The following is a 15,840-nucleotide window of genomic DNA, read 5'->3' as shown; positions in this document are numbered from 1 at the left end:
TACAGAAGACCCATCTTTTTAGCACTAGAGTTTATGAAAACTACATGTTGTCATCACGGCTATTTACACATCATCGATCAGGGTATATTTTTATATTTATTGTTAAAATATCAAAATACAAGAAGATTTATACGTTACCTCATGTCTTAATAAAATAATATTTTGCAAAATACAATACTATTTTATTGTTTGTTGAAAATTGATTGGTATATTTACACTTTTATTCAGCGCACGGTTATAAGACTTACTAGTTACGGAATATTTCATTGTGTTGTTTACGTCACGTCAGAGGGCGAGTTCGAACACAAATTATTCAGTAAATTAAACCTTGTGGCTTGACACACATAACACAGACACAATGTGGATAAAATTAACTTGCTATTTATTTAAACTAAAGAAACTGCGGAGATTATACGTTACAACGTAAAAAAACAGTAATTTTACACCTAATTCTATATTAAGCAACATAGTTATTCTATAATAAATTAGAGACCAAACAAAACTTAAAAACAAACATTTGGCACTTTAAGAGCTGGCGGCGGTTGCCTACGTCTATTAATTAGCATTTTAACAAGGGCGGCAGTTTGATTTCTGTTAGCTTTACGGTTACTCAAAATCAAATGTAATACCCTAAAGCTCAAAAGACGAGCACATTTGACGGTAATGGAAATCGAATCGCACTGTGGAATGACCTAGGCAACCCTCTAATTACTAGCCACAGATGAACACTTGCATTAAAGTAAATCAGGTTATATTCGTGTTTCCAAACTTGTTTTAATCCAGTTCTTGTCAACACAACTAAACATTATATGTCACTGACATATTTACATCTCTTATCACACGTGCAGGTATTGTTGAGACAAGTTTCTAGTTTCGCGGAGTGATTATAATGTCTAATACTGTATGTGATTTTTGTGTATACATATATTTTAACCTTTATGAAAAACATTCTTCCAAATCTGTACAACTTAAAACTTTGAGTAATATACAGAAATATTTACATTGTTTTACTCAGATGTTTTTTTTTTTTAAATATGAAACTACATCTTATATTAATGATAATTTCAATTCTACAATAGCCAATGGTAGCAGGTTTTACAAAATGTTAGATTTGTTTGTTACATTAGCACGACAAATTCTTAAAGGCAGGATTCTATATAAAACCAACATCAACAACTCTCAATACACCATTTCTTTAGATTATTCTGATTGAATATTTATCACTGAGTGGGTTGTTTATGTGTAGAAATACAAAATGTTTGATTCTTTATGTACATGAAACCACAACATTTCCAAAAACTTCAGGTTTTATATATATATTTCTATAGTTATGAGGTGTATATATTTAAACCTTATTTATACATTCAGTAAGTTCTTTAATGTTTTATCGTCATGAAACAGTCATATCCACACAGTCTTTTCCCTGAAAGTCCTCTTTAAAAAAATGTGTGAGGTACAATTAGTTGACAAGAAAAACCTTAATGTTTGGACTTTTAGTTATTACAAGTTTGTAACGAGAACACCACACACATTTGATAAAGAAATATCTTTATTTCCTTTGCTGGAAGTGTGGCTGGTATGTTAACACAAGATAACCAGTAGCTTTAATAGTACATTTCATTGCACACAATTCTATCACTAAAGCCAACTGCTTGTGGCTACCCACCAGCCCAATTCCATCACTTCTGTCTAAAAATAATAAAACTAAAGTGAGCTGATCCAAGGGAGCAGTCAATAAGATACCACAGAAAATAAAAAGGATATACAGACTATACAAATCCATAAGATCAACTCATGGCAATCAAAAAATACAAATTTTTCTACACGGTTCCCAGAGACAACATAACCTGTACACTCGAACCACAGGAGGCCAATTTATATATCGATACTGAACACAGGCATCAGGTACATCTCGAAACTGACTCCCTCTTGGCCTTAACCTTTACCACAGTTGCTGGAGGACCATAGTGGATGGTAGTATGTATAATTTCCTAGTCGCGAAAGCTGGATGATTTGAAGAATCGCTGGGCGAACCCTAACGGCCTTGATTTGGATGGTGTGAAATAGACATGTGGAAGTCTTAATTTTGTTCAAAGTAAGACAGGCATTAACGATAATCTTTTCAGTCAACATGGTCTTGAAAATGAGTCTGACATAGCCGGGTCACCGAAGAGGGGGGGTTACAAAATGGACATGTTGCCTGGAAACCATTGGTGCCATGTGGGATAGGTACAGAAGCCCAGTACCTGCAAGATAACAGGCTAAATATTGAAAAACTACATATAAAAACTGTAATTTCCACAAATTAATACAGACACACTAATGCTGTAGAAGTTACAAACATATAATTAATTATAAACTCATATAAAGTGATGGTTAATGGTGTAGTGTATTAATCTGAAAAACTTCACTATTTGGAAATTATTTGTTCTAAGTTTACTGATAAAAATATTTCACTGAATATTAGTTGACTAAACAGTGGCATGATGCAATATCTCTAACAGTATTCCTTCTTGAGTTCAGCTGAACTGAGTAATAAATATTTATCACAATAAAAAAAGCAATTTGTCTATTCTAAAACTCACTGACAAATGCATCTTTTCAACATGGATACCACTGACAAAAAGCCCTCGATACACACTTCAACACTTTTTGTTGTCAACATGCTTACATTCAGAAGATAGTAACTATTATACCAGCTCTTTATTACTATGCTACGTAACCCATAGAAGTTTAAATTGTACACTATTACAAACATATTTAAACTCCTATCTTATTCAAATACACAAGTATTAAAAACTGTTATAACAACAAGTGAGCCACAGATGTTTTTAGCTTCCATGGTTCTCTTAATTTTTCTCATTGCGACTCAAAATCAGAATTTATAAAAAGCATTTCTGGTCTATCACTTCATTTGTCCCAATTGTCCAGTAAGCTTTTTGTTCATACTAGATCCAATCAATGGGGCAGTATGAAAAAATATATGAAATGCTATTTAATTGTGCAGTATAATACTTTAAACGTAACAGCTTACATGCTGAAAACTGGAACATTGGACAAATAGTATAAAACTATTAATATAAACATTAAAATTTGGTTCCAAACAGCCTTGAAATTATTCTTCTTCCTCACAAGTAGCTGAGCTCCTCACTTCAAACTGTTTCAGTTAGATTCTTCTTCTTCCTCACAAGTAGCTGAGCTCCTCACTTCAAACTGTTTCAGAGTCGGATTATTATTCTTCCTCACAAGTAGCTGAGCTCCTCACTTCAAACTGTTTCAGAATCAGATTATTCTTCTTCCTCACAAGTAGCTGAGCCCCTTACTTCAAACTGTTTCAGTCAGATTATTCTTCTTCCTCACAAGTAGCTGAGCTCCTCACTTCAAACTGTTTCAGTTAGATTATTCTTCTTCCTCACAAGTAGCTGAGCTCCTCACTTCAAACTGTTTCAGAATCAGATTATTCTTCTTCCTCACAAGTAGCTGAGTTCCTCACTTCAAACTGTTTCAGAGTCAGATTATTCTTCTTCCTCACAAGTAGCCGAGTTCCTCACTTCAAACTGTTTCAGAGTCAGATTATTATTCTTCCTCACAAGTAGCTAAGCTCCTCACTTCAAACTGTTTCAGTCAGATTATTATTCTTCCTCACAAGTGGCTGAGTTCCTCACTTCAAACTGTTTCAGAGTCAGATTATTATTCTTCCTCACAAGTGGCTGAGTTCCTCACTTCAAACTGTTTCAGAGTCAGATTATTATTCTTCCTCACAAGTAGCTGAGCTCCTCACTTCAAACTGTTTCAGAGTCAGATTGTTATTCTTCCTCACAAGTAGCTGAGCTCCTCACTTCAAACTGTTTCAGAGTCAGATTATTCTTCTTCCTCACAAGTAGCTGAGCTCCTCACTTCAAACTGTTTCAGAGTCAGATTATTATTCTTCCTCACAAGTAGCTGAGTTCCTCACTTCAAACTGTTTCAGAGTCAGATTATTATTCTTCCTCACAAGTAGCTGAGTTCCTCACTTCAAACTGTTTCAGAGTCAGATTATTATTCTTCCTCACAAGTAGCTGAGCTCCTCACTTCAAACTGTTTCAGAGTCAGATTATTATTCTTCCTCACAAGTAGCTGAGATCCTCACTTCAAACTGTTTCAGAGTCAGATTATTCTTCTTCCTCACAAGTAGCTGAGCTCCTTACTTCAAACTCTTTCAGAGTCAGATTATTATTCTTCCTCACAAGTAGCTGAGTTCCTCACTTCAAACTGTTTCAGAGTCAGATTATTCTTCTTCCTCACAAGTAGCTGAGTTCCTCACTTCAAACTGTTTCAGAGTCAGATTATTCTTCTTCCTCACAAGTAGCTGAGCTCCTCACTTCAAACTGTTTCAGTTAGATTATTCTTCTTCCTCACAAGTAGCTGAGCTCCTCACTTCAAACTGTTTCAGAATCAGATTATTCTTCTTCCTCACAAGTGGTTGAGCTCCTTACTTCAAACTCTTTCAGAGTCAGATTATTCTTTTTCCTCACAAGTAGCTGAGTTCCTCACTTCAAACTGTTTCAGAGTCAGATTCTTCTTCTTCCTCACAAGTGGTTGAGCTCCTTACTTCAAACTCTTTCAGAGTCAGATTATTCTTTTTCCTCACAAGTAGCTGAGTTCCTCACTTCAAACTGTTTCAGAGTCAGATTATTCTTCTTCCTCACAAGTGGTTGAGCTCCTTACTTCAAACTCTTTCAGAGTCAGATTATTCTTCTTCCTCACAAGTAGCTGAGTTCCTCACTTCAAACTGTTTCAGAGTCAGATTATTCTTCTTCCTCACAAGTAGCTGAGTTCCTCACTTCAAACTGTTTCAGAGTCAGATTATTCTTCTTCCTCACAAGTAGCTGAGATCCTTACTTCAAACTGTTTCAGAGTCAGATTATTATTCTTCCTCACAAGTAGCTGAGCTCCTCACTTCAAACTGTTTCAGAGTCAGATTATTCTTCTTCCTCACAAGTAGCTGAGCTCCTCACTTCAAACTGTTTCAGAGTCAGATTATTCTTCTTCCTCACAAGTAGCTGAGCTCCTCACTTCAAACTGTTTCAGAGTCAGATTATTCTTCTTCCTCACAAGTAGCTGAGTTCCTCACTTCAAACTGTTTCAGAGTCAGATTATTATTCTTCCTCACAAGTAGCTGAGTTCCTCACTTCAAACTGTTTCAGAGTCAGATTATTCTTCTTCCTCACAAGTAGCTGAGTTCCTCACTTCAAACTGTTTCAGAGTCAGATTATTATTCTTCCTCACAAGTAGCTGAGCTCTTTACTTCAAACTGTTTCAGAGTTAGATGAGATCTAACCGACGTGTTTAAAACTACTAGTGGAATTCAAAGTGTTCACATCCAGATTTTGTCAGTGTAGGAGTAATTGTTAACAGTGGTTGGCCTTTGGAATGAGCTGCTTTCAGATGTGGGTGATACAAGTTATTTTACTGTCTTCAAGATTGATAAATATTTGAATGTCAAAGATTGGCTTCGAATGCTTTATTATAGAGTTTACTGAACTTAATGGCCAAGATGGGCCAATAGGTCCCTTGTTGTCCTTAAATTATACTTAAATAAATTAACTGTTTGTAATATAATAATCAATATAACACATATACACACAAATATAATCAAGCTCCCGTCTCTGATGTATCACAGTATTACATTATAATTTACACAGCGTTTAAAGTTTCAAATGTATAAAAGCAAAATAACTCTACCACATGAGCTCAGTAACCACTCAATCTTGTAACCACCAGATAACCAATAAAGTATCTATTTGGAACGTTTGGTGTAGTAAAGTGCACCTCTTTGAAAACTTGACAAGTGTTTAGCAAATATTAGACATCTTGAGTTAAAAAAAATAAAAATTAATTAAGTATTTCTTCTAAGGTATTGTCTGTGAAAACACAATAGAGTGCAACTCAGATTTCAAATTAATCACAGTACAAGGCACATTTTATGTTAATATTAAATATAAAATTTACATAACTTCTAAAACCTTCTAACTAATGAATTTTTTCTCAGTAAAACTTTATATCTTATCTGTTTTTCTTTACCCTAATCCAATATGGACTAGACCAACCTTGTAACCACCAAAATACATCAAAACTGTTCTGCTTTCTTTATAAAATGAGTGCAGATTGTGAACAAATATTACACATATTTGTCCAAAACAGTTTATATCTGTTTTCATTTAATTTTACTTTTTGAGATGCATTTAACAAATGATCCCTTTATACAAGCTTTAAACCACAAAACTTGTGTCACTGAAATTAACTGTATGACATAATGCAAAGGCTATTTATAAGAAAAACCCATGAAAAAAGTTATGGTTTTTGTCATTATCTAAGTTTTTCTTACTTAAGTTTCTAAAATTTATGTTTTACTTATTTTTATAAAAATAAATGATACATTTTAAAAAAATTGGGCTATTGTTTTTTCTGTCATCCCTCCCCAAGTGAAACAGACATACTATTTTTGGCTATTGTTTTTTCTGTCATCTCTCCCCAAGTGGAACATAAACATACTATTTTTGGCTTTTCTTTTTTCTGTCATCTCTCCCCAAGTGAAACAAACATACTATTTTTTTGTAATAATGATACTAATACATAAAATAACTTTTATTTACTTCAAATATTAACTTAAGAATCCAAAAATAATAACACATATAAAGCATTCAAAGTCCTAACTAATACAATTTAAGTTGGTTTTCTAACAAAAGGCATAACTCCCTCAAAATAATTCCATTAGTTGGTCAACCTGAATACGACAACATCAACTATCAAACTGCAGGAAAAACAAGTAAAAAATCTCTATTGAGAACAACATTGCATATTACTTGGCAAATCCAAACTCCATTCTTCTGTGATTATAAATTATGTAATAGCACAATTCAGTGACAATTATCGCTAATTTGGAAAGAAAGAGCAGTAGAACACAGCAAGCAGGTCGGACATTCTGGTTTATACATTTGTAAACGAAGACAGAAGGCTGTGACAATTACATTATACTGATTTCATGTTAAACACAAAGAGAGACAAGTTAGAGTGAACAAATATCAAATTACACTTAAACTAGATGAAATAAATTACTTCCCTTTGAAATTAAGAAATTTAAACTAACATTAAACAAACTATGATTTGATATATTAATGTTTGTGAATAGTAATGAAACTGTTAATGTACCTTTGAAAGAAATAATGACATGCACACTAACCCATCCTTCTGGTGAGGGTTAATATGGTATTTGAATTACATGCAGTATAAAACTGTTTGGGTAAAGTACATTAAATGGAACTATGTGATAGAGAATCAGCAGAACTGGTAAAATATATTTCTTTGAATAAGGATGATGGTCAGGTGTGGAAGAAACTTCCAGATCTGATTTGTAAGATCTTTGGCTGTGTGCAATACGTGATAACATCATGTAAATTAGAGGTGATGTAACTATGTAAGTCACATCTTTAACCATCACTCTATCATCATGGCCTTCAGTGTAACTGTAACATGTAGTTTGTTTTATATATACATAAAGCTGTGACCACTTTAATAACTCATATTCATTATCTAACTATTTAACACCTTTAATTCTGAACTTGAATGTTCAGAAGTTTGTTTTTTTATAATCAGATTATTTTAAATCATAACTGATAAAACATTGTCCTTACATGATTAAGAAACCTAAAATAAACTTTTTAAGTAAGCAAGTAAAGAAGTTTTCTCCTTACTTAACAGTTTGTTCCGATGCCATATGTCCACATGGATTAAAGGCAAACGTTGGAGGACCACTGTCCACATAAAAGGCCGGCTCAATTCCCATACAAAGTTTAACAATAGGCCCAACCTAGAGTGTGACAGTAAAACTACCCAAGGTGAATATGTACATAAATGCACATGTATATACACACCATCAGTGGCAAATGAATAAATAATTTTAGATTAATTAGAAACTACTACAGAAAACAAACATTGATATTTGGATACAGAGAATAACAATTTATGTGATAGAATAAATAAAACTCTAAACAGAATGACTGATTTGTTAGACATTCATATCTAGTTTTGTACACTGATTAATACGTTAATTGCAAGAATTGTGGGTTTTAAAGGTTTGCTCAGCAGATGACACAAATTCAGTGGAACTTGAATTAGGACATTCTATCAAACTGTCACTCTAACTTTTCTACTTGTGCTCCATATGTTAATGATGGTAACAGATTTTAATAATTCCTGTTACCATTCTATCAAACTGTCACTCTAACTTCTATACTTGTGCTCCATATGTTAATGATGGTAACAGATTTCTAATAATTCCTGTTACCATTCTATCAAACTGTCTCTCTAACTTTTATACTTGTGCTCCATATGTTAATGATGGTAACAGATTTCTAATAATTACTGTTACCATTCTATCAAACTGTCTCTCTAACTTTTATACTTGTGCTCCATATGTTAATGATGGTAACAGATTTCTAATAATTACTGTTACCATTCTATCAAACTGTCTCTCTAACTTTTATACTTGTGCTCCATATGTTAATGATGGTAACAGATTCCTAATAATTACTGTTTACCATTCTATCAAACTTGTCTCTAACTTTTATACTTGTGCTCCATATGTTAATGATGGTAACAGATTTCTAATAATTACTGTTACCATTCTATCAAACTGTCACTCTAACTTTTCTACTTGTGCTCCATATGTTAATGATGGTAACAGATTTCTAATAATTCCTGTTACCATTCTATCAAACTGTCTCTCTAACTTTTATAATTGTGCTCCATATGTTAATGATGGTAACAGATTTCTAATAATTACTGTTACCATTCTATCAAACTGTCACTCTAACTTTTCTACTTGTGCTACATATGTTAGTGATGGTAACAGATTTCTAATAATTACTGTTACCATTCTATCAAACTGTCTCTCTAACTTTTATACTTGTGCCACATATGTTAATGATGGTAACAGATTTCTAATAATTCCTGTAAAGTACTTGTCTTCAAAACAACTCTTCCTTGGATTTAGATGAACAAATTACTGGTGCTATTAAATAATTTAAAGCTAATTTATAGAAACATTTAACAGTATCCAACTAGCATATTCCTTTTACTTTATTGTTATATTTAACAATGTCTGATAAATCTTTAGAAAAAAACTTATGCCAACTGAATAATATACATTTCCTTTATCAATGTTTAAAATATATTCATTTCACTTTTTTATACTCAAGTTTTGATATTCAAGTCCAAAATTTTGCTATCATAAACTTTATGTGGTTCTTAATTTCTTTTGCAGAACTGAGAACTTACTTTTAAACACATTGGACAAGTTCTGCCATCAGAGTTCTTGTCCTGCCCCCAGTCGTGAAGACCTTGTACATGGCCACATATCAGGTATACGTACGGCTGTTTCTCATTATATGATATGGTGGATTTGCGAGGAATAACTAGTGTGTTCAGCCCTACTGGACACTGAGGTCTACCAGCATTAAGTTCATCTATCATTTCCTCTAGATGTTTTCTAGTCTACAATCAAACACAAGATAGCTAAACATTACTCATACCTTTGTCCTTGATGACGAGAAACTCACTGGAAATAAAAAATGCATGGAATGACGGCTGGTATGGGTGTTAACACTTTTACTAATAAGGAGAGAACATTTCTTAACCTGAAGATGACCTAGGAAGGTCAAAATGTTATTCTCTCCTTATCAATACTCACATGTGAGAAATTTTCACTAAAATAATAAGTGTACTACACACTAGGTTTTCACACATAAAAAAATAAAGTTTAAAAAAACAATGACAGATTTTTTATATTAAAATTTTAGTCACTTACAGGGACAAGAAACCATTACTTTGTACAACTTCATGTATACCACTGAAAAACTAAAGCTTTATTCTATACACATGTGCATTTATTGTTTTCTAAAACTTTATTTCCAAAATTCAGACCCTAACAATTAATGATTGGAAAAAAATACTTTGCATGAATCAAACTTGGTCATAATGCATTGCAAGCAGCTTGCAATATCAACCAAGCTTTGGGCAAAGGAACCACCTCTGAGCATACAGTACATGTTGGTTCCAAAGTTTTGTAATGATATGATCTTGAAGAAGAGGGAGGGCAGACGATGTCCCCTGATCTTGAAAACAACCAATTTAGAGTATTAGTGAAAAGAAACCCATGTCAAAATTTGAGAAATGGCAGAAGAATTAGGTGTAGGTATTTTTACAATTTTCAAATTGGAAAAGGAAAAGAAACTCAACAAGCGGGTTCCACATGAGCTCAGTAAAATGTGAAAAATCACTCTTTTTTAACTGTGCTCTCGATGATTTATGCAACAGAAATGACCCATTTCTTTATCAAATTGTCACCTACAATGAAAATTGGATCCTTCATGACAACAAACAGTTAACTGCACAAAGGCAACAACATGACAAGGCCATGACAGGAAATCTGCCCTAAGGTTTTCACAGATAATAGAATGCAGAATGAGAATCGAGGTGTTGAGCTGGGTGATGACTGTTGAAGAGTCATCCATTTGTTGCCATTTAACAATTTTCTCTTTTTTTTCTCAACTTTATTCTTTTTTCCTTTATGAATGGGGTATCCATAACAAAGTAAGAATATTTCAGTGACCACTGTCCACTTCCCTGCACGGAACCCTACAAGGGGACATACTGCAATGCCAGGATTTTGCGAGCACTATAACCAAACACCAGTATCAGACACAAAGTCCACTCACCACACCTGTTAAGAATGTCCAACTCTGGTGAGTCGATTGACCCCTAACCCAAATGGGCCAGCCAACTGACCCTGATGGGGCTACTCCAAGGCTGCTCATCTACAGGAATTTAAGGCCAAAGTGGTGTGTCTTGGGTTGGATCCTTCAACCACCAGGATCCTCTCCTCCCCTTCATGCGGCAAACATATGGTTGGATGTTTAAATCTCAGAGGAGGTAGGTTGAAAGGGGTACAGAACCTTCTATGGAAGGTTCTCTCATCATCTTCAGGAATCTACCTGCGATGGGAACAACTGAGCAGTAGCAGATAATGGCTTTAAAGATTTTGTTTTTTTTTCAGCAAAAGTGTGTAGTTTCACTAGGTAGACTCCTTTTCTCATTAATAAAGTTGCTTTTAAATATTTTTTATTTCTTATTAAAGTTAAAATTTAAAATCCACCATTATTTTTCAAACAACCTCATAAGAGAGACTATCAAAGCACAATTTCCCTACTGAATAAAATAACTTGTATGCACTATACTTTCAAACAGACTTTTTTAGAAATGTAAAGTTCCATTAATTAGAAGCTCGTGCTGCAGTTAGAATCACATGAAAAGTTGCATAAGAAATGCACCCATCTATACAACAAATATTATATCAAGATATAGTAGTATAACTGTACTTAATTAGATTAGATGACCTTTAAATCTAGACAAGAAAATATGTTTGATAACACTCCACAAATTATTAATTTAATATGAAAAAACAAACATATCTGTATGAAGTGTAACCATCACAGAAACTCTGTATGACAAGTAACCATTATGTTAGTACTGACGGATAACTATCATGTAAAAAAACCACCTGTACAATAAGTCAATATGAATGTTGGATTCTTCTAACAAGGTCACTTAAACAAAGTTTAATAGGATGAACTACGGAACTGAAGTTTAGAAAGATTTACAACAAGATCCATTAATAATTAGATAGCATAACTTACAGGAGAGTTATTCAATCCATCTGAAGAAGCATACAATAATGTTGCTCCACACAGATCAATTAATGTTCCATCTTGTAATTCATTAGTTTCATCTTCAATCTGTATGATACAAAACTAAAAACTTAAGCCATATGAAGACACTGGAGATATGTTCAACTTATACCTTGTCAAAAAACAAATTTTTTACAGTTGTCAATTTATACAGTGGAGACAGATATGGTCTCTAACTCTTGGAACCAGAAACACAAACTTATTGATATATAAATAAGTATAATTATTGTTTCACATATTGATAACAAAATCTCTACACTTGTCTTTTTATCAGACTTTGTGTATCAGAAATGTTTGTATTTAATCGTGTTTACAAGGAACTATTGTTAACCTAATTTCAAATCTTATTTTTAAGAATGTTTACAATATACGTCGGTCTTTCCTGAACTTACCATCTTCTCACTACCAATATTACAAATACTTTTCTAAATCGTCTTTTAAACTTACCATTATTATTTCATTCCTTGCTGAAGGTTACTGGTTCTGATCCCTCTTCTTCGTGATGTACAAATGTCTGCTAATTTTAACAGTCGTGTTACGGGATCATGAAAAATAACCTTTATTATTTATATTAACACCTACAACTCTTTCTATCACACTGTGCACTTATAAAGAACAAGTGTGTATATTCTGAAACAGTTACCAGCATTCAAAGCTATTTTCATGTAATTATGGAGCGGTAAGTGGCCAATAAGAGGTTCAACAAAACCAGTCCTTTGAGCATGGAAGGTACTTATTGGCTCTGAACATATTATTTTATAACTATTGAAAGTAACATAGTTAAAAGCAGTGATCGCATAAGAATTACTCAACAGGGTATTACGGGGACCTTCACATTTACAGAAACTCAGCATCAAAATGTTCAATAAGTGTCTTAAAGAAGCAGACTTACTTTTGTTCCTTTCTGTGGTGTAGCGAGACAATAAGCATCTTGTAAAGAAACAGACTTACTTTTGTTCCTTTCTGTGGTGTAGTGAGAGACAATAAGCATCTTGTAAAGAAGCAGACTTACTTTTGTTCCTTTCTGTGTGTAGTGAGAGACAATAAGCATCTTGTAAAGAAACAGACTTACTTTTGTTCCTTTCTGTGGTGTAGTGAGAGACAATAAGCATCTTGTAAAACAGACTTACTTTTGTTCCTTTCTGTGGTGTAGTGAGAGACAATAAGCGTCTTGTAAAGAAACAGACTTACTTTTGTTCCTTTCTGTGGTGTAGTGAGAGACAATAAGCATCTTGTAAAGAAACAGACTTACTTTTGTTCCTTTCTGTGGTGTAGTGAGAGACAATAAGCATCTTGTAAAGAAGCAGACTTACTTTTGTTCCTTTCTGTGGTGTAGAGAGACAATAAGCATCTTGTAAAGAAACAGACTTACTTTTGTTCCTTTCTGTGGTGTAGTGAGAGACAATAAGCATCTTGTAAAGAAACAGACTTACTTTTGTTCCTTTCTGTGGTGTAGTGAGAGACAATAAGCATCTTGTAAAGAAGAAACAGACTTACTTTTGTTCCTTTCTGTGGTGTAGTGAGAGACAATAAGCATCTTGTAAAGAAGCAGACTTACTTTTGTTCCTTTCTGTGGTGTAGTGAGAGACAATAAGCATCTTGTAAAGAAACAGACTTACTTTTGTTCCTTTCTGTGGTGTAGTGAGAGACAATAAGCTTCTTGTAAAGAAACAGACTTACTTTTGTTCCTTTCTGTGGTGTAGTGAGACAATAAGCATCTTGTAAAGAAACAGACTTACTTTTGTTCCTTTCTGTGGTGTAGTGAGAGACAATAAGCATCTTGTAAAGAAACAGACTTACTTTTGTTCCTTTCTGTGGTGTAGTGAGAATCTTGTAAAGAAGCAGACTTACTTTTGTTCCTTTCTGTGGTGTAGTGAGAGACAATAAGCATCTTGTAAAGAAACAGACTTACTTTTGTTCCTTTCTGTGGTGTAGTGAGAGACAATAAGCATCTTGTAAAGAAGCAGACTTACTTTTGTTCCTTTCTGTGGTGTAGTGAGAGACAATAAGCATCTTGTAAAGAAGCAGACTTACTTTTGTTCCTTTCTGTGGTGTAGTGAGAGACAATAAGCATCTTGAAAAAAAACAGACTTACTTTTGTTCCTTTCTGTGGTGTAGTGAGAGACAATAAGCATCTTGTAAAGAAGCAGACTTACTTTGTTCCTTTCTGTGGTGTAGTGAGAGACAATAAGCATCTTGTAAAGAAACAGACTTACTTTTGTTCCTTTCTGTGGTGTAGTGAGAGACAATAAGCATCTTGTAAAGAAACAGACTTACTTTTGTTCCTTTCTGTGGTGTAGTGAGAGACAATAAGCATCTTGTAAAGAAACAGACTTACTTTTGTTCCTTTCTGTGGTGTAGTGAGAGACAATAAGCATCTTGTAAAGAAGCAGACTTACTTTTGTTCCTTTCTGTGGTGTAGTGAGAGACAATAAGCATCTTGTAAAGAAACAGACTTACTTTGTTCCTTTCTGTGGTGTAGTGAGAGACAATAAGCTCTTGTAAAGAAGCAGACTTACTTTGTTCCTTTCTGTGGTGTAGTGAGAGACAATAAGCATCTTGTAAAGAAACAGACTTACTTTTGTTCCTTTCTGTGGTGTAGTGAGAGACAATAAGCATCTTGTAAAGAAACAGACTTACTTTTGTTCCTTTCTGTGGTGTAGTGAGAGACAATAAGCATCTTGTAAAGAAACAGACTTACTTTTGTTCCTTTCTGTGGTGTAGTGAGAGACAATAAGCATCTTGTAAAGAAGCAGACTTACTTTGTTCCTTTCTGTGGTGTAGTGAGAGACAATAAGCATCTTGTAAAAACAGACTTACTTTTGTTCCTTTCTGTGGTGTAGTGAGAGACAATAAGCATCTTGTAAAAACAGACTTACTTTTGTTCCTTTCTGTGGTGTGTAGTGAGAGACACTAAGCATCTTGTAAAGAAGTTTGTTCCTTTCTGTGGTGTAGTGAGAGACAATAAGCATCTTGTAAAGAAACAGACTTACTTTTGTTCCTTTCTGTGGTGTAGTGAGAGACAATAAGCATCTTGTAAAGAAACAGACTTACTTTTGTTCCTTTCTGTGGTGTAGTGAGAGACAATAAGCATCTTGTAAAGAAACAGACTTACTTTTGTTCCTTTCTGTGGTGTAGTGAGAGACAATAAGCATCTTGTAAAACAGACTTACTTTTGTTCCTTTCTGTGGTGTAGTGAGAGACAATAAGCATCTTGTAAAGAAACAGACTTACTTTTGTTCCTTTCTGTGGTGTAGTGAGAGACAATAAGCATCTTGTAAAGAAACAGACTTACTTTTGTTCCTTTCTGTGGTGTAGTGACAACAAGCATCTTGTAAAACAGACTTACTTTTGTTCCTTTCTGTGGTGTAGTGAGAGACAATAAGCATCTTGTAAAGAAACAGACTTACTTTTGTTCCTTTCTGTGGTGTAGTGAGAGACAATAAGCATCTTGTAAAGAAACAGACTTACTTTTGTTCCTTTCTGTGGTGTAGTGAGACAATAAGCATTACTTATAAATAATAGAACAGACTATAGTCAAAGTTACCTGTTTTAGCTGTTGTAGTGGACTAAGCATCTTGTAAAGAAACAGTCACAATTCTATGTTGTCCCGACTGAAAGGGCGAGCATGTTTGGTGCGACGGGATTCGAGGACCCTTTGAGTCGAGTGCCTTCACCAGGCCATGCCGGGCCGTGCTGCAAGTTCTACTGGTTTGAGAATTTGGTAAATTTCCGATTAAACTGAAAATTACTTTTAATTAGGACAGAATTCAACGTACCGAGGTCAATGCAGAAACGAAAAGTGACAAGACACTCCAGAAAGTTACACAGTGGTTCATCTTCTGTTTAGGATTTGTCTTCTACAGCAGCGGTCATCAAGAAAGTTATTCGGAAGAGCTGTTTTAAAATGCTGACAAAATTAATCTTCAGTAAAGCAATTTATAGAAATTGCGTATCTCACAAAATATATTTAAAACACCAGTTTGTTACTTTGTTTACCATAGAAACATTTTCTGTTAGACGGTTTCATGTTTGGAAAACGGCTCTTTCGAAA

The 15,840-nt window shown here is 34.0% G+C and overlaps 1 protein-coding gene across 1 annotated transcript in view; it reads right to left on the bottom strand.

Moving 5' to 3' along the window:
- Positions 1 to 1,531: 1,531 nt before the first annotated feature.
- The window catches only part of LOC143243660 (uncharacterized), a 95,672-nt gene continuing 81,363 nt past the window's right edge, over positions 1,532 to 15,840 (bottom strand). Inside the window, exons 9-13 of the mRNA XM_076487291.1 lie at positions 12,679 to 12,749; positions 11,736 to 11,834; positions 9,319 to 9,534; positions 7,734 to 7,849; positions 1,532 to 2,246 (exon numbers count right to left, since the gene is read on the bottom strand). Of these exons, the coding sequence (XP_076343406.1) occupies positions 2,123 to 2,246; positions 7,734 to 7,849; positions 9,319 to 9,534; positions 11,736 to 11,834; positions 12,679 to 12,749 (626 nt within the window). The 3' untranslated portion in view covers positions 1,532 to 2,122. The remainder of the gene's footprint in view (positions 2,247 to 7,733; positions 7,850 to 9,318; positions 9,535 to 11,735; positions 11,835 to 12,678; positions 12,750 to 15,840) is intronic.

The sequence above is a fragment of the Tachypleus tridentatus genome, unplaced genomic scaffold, assembly GCF_004210375.1.
Source record: "Tachypleus tridentatus isolate NWPU-2018 unplaced genomic scaffold, ASM421037v1 Hic_cluster_7, whole genome shotgun sequence".
Classification (NCBI taxonomy): Eukaryota; Metazoa; Arthropoda; class Merostomata; order Xiphosura; family Limulidae; genus Tachypleus; species Tachypleus tridentatus.
Note: the sequence above shows the minus strand (reverse complement) of the source record. Positions and strands in the feature narration are given on the sequence as shown.